Source organism: Lactuca saligna, chromosome 1, assembly GCF_052625555.1.
Source record: "Lactuca saligna cultivar CGN05327 chromosome 1, ASM5262555v1, whole genome shotgun sequence".
Classification (NCBI taxonomy): Eukaryota; Viridiplantae; Streptophyta; class Magnoliopsida; order Asterales; family Asteraceae; genus Lactuca; species Lactuca saligna.
In genome coordinates, this window is record NC_136417.1 from 69,007,759 (window position 1) to 69,013,604 (window position 5,846).

The 5,846-nt window shown below is 36.3% G+C and overlaps 1 protein-coding gene across 1 annotated transcript; it reads left to right on the top strand.

Annotated features, from left to right (window-relative positions):
- Window positions 1-3,669: 3,669 nt before the first annotated feature.
- LOC144999268 (uncharacterized) lies at window positions 3,670-4,647 on the top strand. Its single transcript, XM_078958700.1, has 3 exons — window positions 3,670-3,884; window positions 4,022-4,159; window positions 4,319-4,647. The coding sequence occupies exons 1-3, from the start codon at window positions 3,756-3,758 to the stop codon at window positions 4,508-4,510; spliced, it is 459 nt and encodes a 152-aa protein (XP_078814826.1). The 5' UTR covers window positions 3,670-3,755; the 3' UTR covers window positions 4,511-4,647.
- The last annotated feature ends 1,199 nt before the right edge of the window (window positions 4,648-5,846 follow it).

A 5,846-nucleotide genomic window follows, 5' to 3' on the forward strand; every position in this document is an offset into this window, starting at 1 on the left:
CCTTCTAATCCAAAGAAACTCCTGATCTCTGAGGGAGACTTGGGAACCTCCCACTGCATTACAACCTCAATCTTGGCTGGATCGACCAAAATCCCATTTTAGTTAATGAGATGTCGTAGGAACTGGACCTATCGCAATTAAAACTCACACTTTGAGAACTTGGCATACAGCTGTTCCCACCTCAGTACTTCCAAAATCTATCGAAGGTGCTCCTCATGATGTTCTCTGGTCTTGGAATATACCAAAATTTCATCAATAAAAATAATAACTGATCGAACGAGCATCGACCTGCATACCCAATTCATCAAGTCCATAAACACCACATACGCATTGGTGACAGTCGTTACAATCGGTGCCTGCCTCTCCTCCCTCATCTAGATCTCAATATCAATTTTCTACCTTCGTGTGACATCTTGAAGCTCGGAAAGGGTACTGTAATGTTGGGTAGATAGAAACTGTCGAATCTCCGTCTTAAGAATGCTAATTTGGGCCTGCTCTAAGGCAGAATAATCAGGACAGAAAAGGGCTCTATCAATAAACATCTTGGTGATCTCAATCACCAACTCTTACATCTTCCTCAACGCCAAATACTCCTGGGCCAACCTCTTTCTCTAGAAAGGGAACATAATCCATGTGAAACATCTCCGGAAACTACCCCCAAGTAATAACAACCCTCTGCTCCAGAGTATAAGAACCGGTCACCAGGTTCCACCAGTCCTTCGCACCCAGACAGAGAAGGTTCAGGATCACCTGACCTTCTAGTCCTCTAGACAAGAACAAGTGAAAAAGCAACCATCTACATTAGAAATCCATCTTATGTCCATGATCGGGTAATTGACCCCGTCGAACTCCCGGGGCTTCATGTTGCTGAAGTCCCGATACTGGAATGATCCTCTCCCCTAAACCCCACAACAACAACAGTTGCGGTAGCTACAGCAGCAGCAGCCTCAGCCACAGTGGCATATGCCTCATCAAACGACTCAATCATCGCGATCTTGATAGACCCAAAAACCTCTAGGATGGCACCCCGAACAACCGCATCTACCTCAGTGGCCACCAACTCGCGAATATCATCATCTATCAAGCCTGGCCTCTCCGGGGCGCCAACTCCTGAACTAGAACCTCTCGCGAACACCGTACTGAAAATGAACGAAAATATATAATAAATCTCATAATTCATGATATACAACCATTACAAAAAAAACTAAACCCTCGAGGTTTTGTGACTTACTTGTTATGCGTACGGGTCATGTGCTTCTAGTAGTACGGGCCCATACTACCTTCCACATCTACCCGTATTTGTCTCCATGGATTGTCACAGACCAACCAGATATAAAACCCAATGACTAGGATACACATACTGATGGGTTTTGAGCAAAACAAACAATCATATGTGTGCATGCAACCCTAAATAATTTGATCTACGTTTTCTCTAATTGAACATACAACTTGAACAACAAAACATAAAACCCTATCATGCTTCTATAATTTCAAAATTCATAACTTAGGGCTAGATTAATCATACCTTGATCAATATATAGCAATAGCAATCCAAATCCTTATATTGTTGAAAACCTTGAGAGCAAGCGTCACAATTGTCACACCTCTAGTAGCTTACACCCAACACTAGTAAGGAAGAATGATTGAGAGAGAGGAGGGAGGTTGCAAATTTTGGCTGAAACTCTTCAAGAATAAGTGGCAGAAAAATCATAGGGTATCAACCCTATTTATAGTGCAGTCAGGAAACCCTAGGTAAGCCTAAATCCAAGATTATCTTAAACTGAGTAATTATGCACTTTCCTGATTATCCATTAAAGACTATTCTAGAAACCCTAAGGCATATGAAAACTGTCCATAGCCTATCGAGGGTTCTAGATTGCCTCTTGCTCAACTATTGAACACTTACAATTCAGTCCCTGCACTTTTTAATTAATTCTTTTAATCCCAAAATTAATTCAAATTAATTTCTAATTAAATATTACTATTTCTAATTAATATATTATTCTCATAATATATTATTAAATTACTTATCTTAATTTATTAATCAAATTAATAATTGGACCTTCTCTTTCCGAAAGTCATCCTGTCTAATTACTAAGTTTGAGGGCAATCCAAAAGGACTGTGCTACCATCAATTCAAGGATAATGCTCGCCATAGCTACCTTTAATGATTATGAAATTTGGTAGATGGATGTCAAAACCACTTTCCTCAATGGGAAGTTGGCTGAAGGTGTTTATATGGGTCAACCAGAGGGTTTTGTTGATGCAAAGTTTCCTAATAGAGTATGTAAGCTTGAGAAATCCATCTCTAGATTGAAACAAGCATCTCGCAGCCATAATCTTTACTTCAATGAAAAAGTCAAAGTGTTTGGTTTTTATAGGAGTGATGATGAGTCTTATGTGTATGTTAAAGATAGTGGGAGTATAGTAACTTTTCAAGTGTTGTATGTTGATGGCATAGTACTCATGGGAAATGACATTCCAACCTTGCAAGAAGTGAAACCTTGACTTGGAAAGTGTTTTGATATGAAGGATCTAGGAAAGGCCGCCTATATTCTCGGGATAAGATTTTTGAGAGATAGAAAGAACAGGCTAATTGGACTTAGTTAAAGTACATACTTGGACAAGGTACTAAAGCGATTTAGTATGGAAAATTATAAGAAATGAGAGCTACCTATTCAAAGCAATTCCAAATCAAGTAAGACTCAAATCCCAAGTACGAATGAAGAGATAGCTGGTATGAGTCGAGTCCTTTATCCTTTGGTTGTAGGATCGATCATGTACGTTATGGGATGTGTCCTTTTCTTTAAATATGGTTAGTCATTATCAAGGAAATCCTGGCAGAGCTCATTGAACAATAGTTAAGAGCATACTTAAGTATTTGCAAAGGACAAAGGACATGGTTCTACTCCTTGGTCGCAATGATACGTTGAGAGTGATTGGGTATAGTGATGCCAACTTTCAAACAAATAGAGATAATTTTCGTTCTCAATTTGGATGAGTATTTACATTAAATGGAGGAGTAGTTACTTGGAAAAGTTCCAAACAAGACATAATGTTTGATTCTATCTATGAATCAGAGTACACAACGACAAGTGAAGCATCAAAGGAAACAACATGGTTGAAGAACTTCATTGGAGATCTTGGAGTAATCCCAACCATACGGGAACCAATGGAACTTTTCTGCGATAATGAAGGAGCGCTTGCTTTAACCAAAAAAACGAGAGATCATGGCAAATCAAGACATATCGACATAAAATCCCATTATATTAGACATATAGTTGAAGAAAGTCATCAGAGTCTCTTCAAAAGATAACCCTGCAGATGGATATGGTTTTGGAGCTTTTTGGGAAAAATATATTTTACGGGAAAGTCTCTTTTTTGTGCATATCAAACAGTCATTCGGATCCATTCAGCCGGAAAAATTTGTTCTAAACTGGAAAGATGTCTATTAAACGAGACCTAAAAAAGATATTAATAAAACATGGATATAACTTGAAACATCTATGCTACTTAGAAGCTAATAAAAGATATTAAAATAAACGATCGAAACATAAATTGGATATCCTCATTTATTATAATATGAATTTAAATATGATTGTGAAGGTTATAATTTACATCAAATAGGTTAAATGGTTAATCAAAACAATTTTGGGTCCCATAAAACGGGTGCAGATGGAGGGTCAGCGCCGCTACCCCCATCGAAAGAAAAAGCATACTAAAACCCTCGATAAACCCTCGGTCGAATCCCCAAAATGGATCACATCGCCGCAGCGGAGGAACGAATTGTAACAGAGAAATTGAGGCAAAAGCTCAACGAGGTTAATTCCGCTGTTCAATCCCAGCTCAACGTTGTTCAGGACCATGTCAATTTCACCCTCCAGGTTTCAACACTTCTTCCTCTCTCTCTCTCTCTCTCTCTCTCTCTCTCTCTCTCAATATACTCGCAAATACACAGAAACGATTACACGAAACCTCTATACAAACTTGATTTGAAATTTTTGAAATTGGGGATTTGCAGAAAGCGTACTTTAGATGTGCGTACGAGTGCTTCGACAGGAGGAGGAGGCAGGAAGACATAAGCATGTGCGTTGAGAATTGCAGCATGCCTGTTCTTCAAGCTCAGAATCTCGTTGAAGGCGAAATGGCCAAATTTCAGGTAGTTTCTCACTATCAATCTTCATATCTACATCGATTGTTCAAACCAGATCTGTGTTTTTCTGGTTATCATGTTTGGGATCATGAGTACTTTTTAGCATTATGCATCTTGATTTGTAGTGAATTCAGAGATCAGAAACATTTGTTTTGTGGATTACAGGAACGATTGAATAGGTCACTGATGGTATGCCAAGATAAATTTGAGTCTGCAAAGATGCAACAGATGAGGACTGATGCAACAAAGGATATGGAATCATGTGTTAATCAGACAGTTGAAGAACATGTCAAGGCATTGCCACATTTGGTTGCAAAATTGAAGGCTTCCCTCAACATCAATCCCATAAACGAGTGAAAAATCATTGCAATATGCATTTTCTTGTAGCAACTCATAGAATATTATGCATGGAGAGGTAAAGAAGCATATGCTAATATACATTTACATTTTGCTGATGGAACTTGAATAATTGAGCAAGTTTTATTCTTGATTTACTAATACTGTGAAACTGAAAAAGAAATGATGTTGAAGTTAGGAGTGTCATATTGGGTTAGTGTGTCATGTTTTTATGCAACATAACACTAGTTTTTTATGACACCACATGATATGACACGAGTTACTAATACAAAAACGATCCAGAGTCAAAATATAACAAAATAAACATGACAAAATAAATGGAAAATAACAATTAGGCATTAGTTTACTTGATTCATGAGTAATCATACAAAACACATGAAACGTGTGTTAATATTGTGTCAGATTGTGTTGAATTTTGAACACGAACATTGATCCGATATGATGTGTTTTTTACACTAGACATGTGTGAATGCAATTTTTAGTTTTGTTTCAATTTGGTTTCATGTTGTGTCATGTCATGAATTGAAGTTGTAGCATTTCGTTTTTGGATTTGGATTAAATAGATTTGAAAAAGTGGGTAAAGAGTGGTAAGAAAATTACTTAAAATAGGGGTGTTGAACGGGTAATTTTTTCGGGTTTCGGGTAATTTGGGTTTTTCATGTTAGAAAAATTACCCGTTACCCTACCCAAACTAAATTCGGGTAATTCGGGTATGGGTAATTCGGGTATCGGGTCGGGTTTGGGTAATTCGGGTATTACCCGAAATATATGATTTTTTTTTTTTTAAAATTTCACCTAAAAATAAATTTAATGAAATAAATACGTCGTGCTTTATTAGTCTTGTTTATATAAACAAACGAGACATAAATGAAGTTACTCAAGCTTTGAACATTGAGATTTACTACTCAATAATATATGAGATATCAAGTATTTTTTTAACGATTTAATCTAATCTAATAAGATGTTAAGAAAACAAATACCTAAAGATCTTAATTTAAAAGTTTAAAATGTTTAAGATAAATGTAGTCATAAGTTTTGCCATGTTCTAAAGTTTCGTCAAGATAATGAGTTTGTTAGTTGTAATAAAAACTATAATATAGAAAACAGTTAAGTTTTAAAGAACGTGATGATATATAAAAATTACTTTTAATATTGTTAGTGTCGTATTATCATAATAAATATATTTATGTTTTATAATAATGATATTAGTTTAAACGTGATCAAATACCTGCTATATAGTACAAGCTCTACAAAAAAAAATGAATTTTTAAAATAATTTGGGTAATTCGGGTATACCCGAAACCCAAAAAATGTACCTTTTACCCGACCCGAAAAA

Bases quoted from the DNA above. Each gene is read 5' to 3' on its own strand.
- LOC144999268 (XM_078958700.1), top strand. From the start codon at position 3,756: ATGGATCACATCGCCGCAGCGGAGGAACGAATTGTAACAGAGAAATTG. The intron at 3,885-4,021 runs GTTTCAACACTT...GGGGATTTGCAG, and splicing joins ATGTCAATTTCACCCTCCAG to AAAGCGTACTTTAGATGTGC. The intron at 4,160-4,318 runs GTAGTTTCTCAC...TGTGGATTACAG, and splicing joins GCGAAATGGCCAAATTTCAG to GAACGATTGAATAGGTCACT.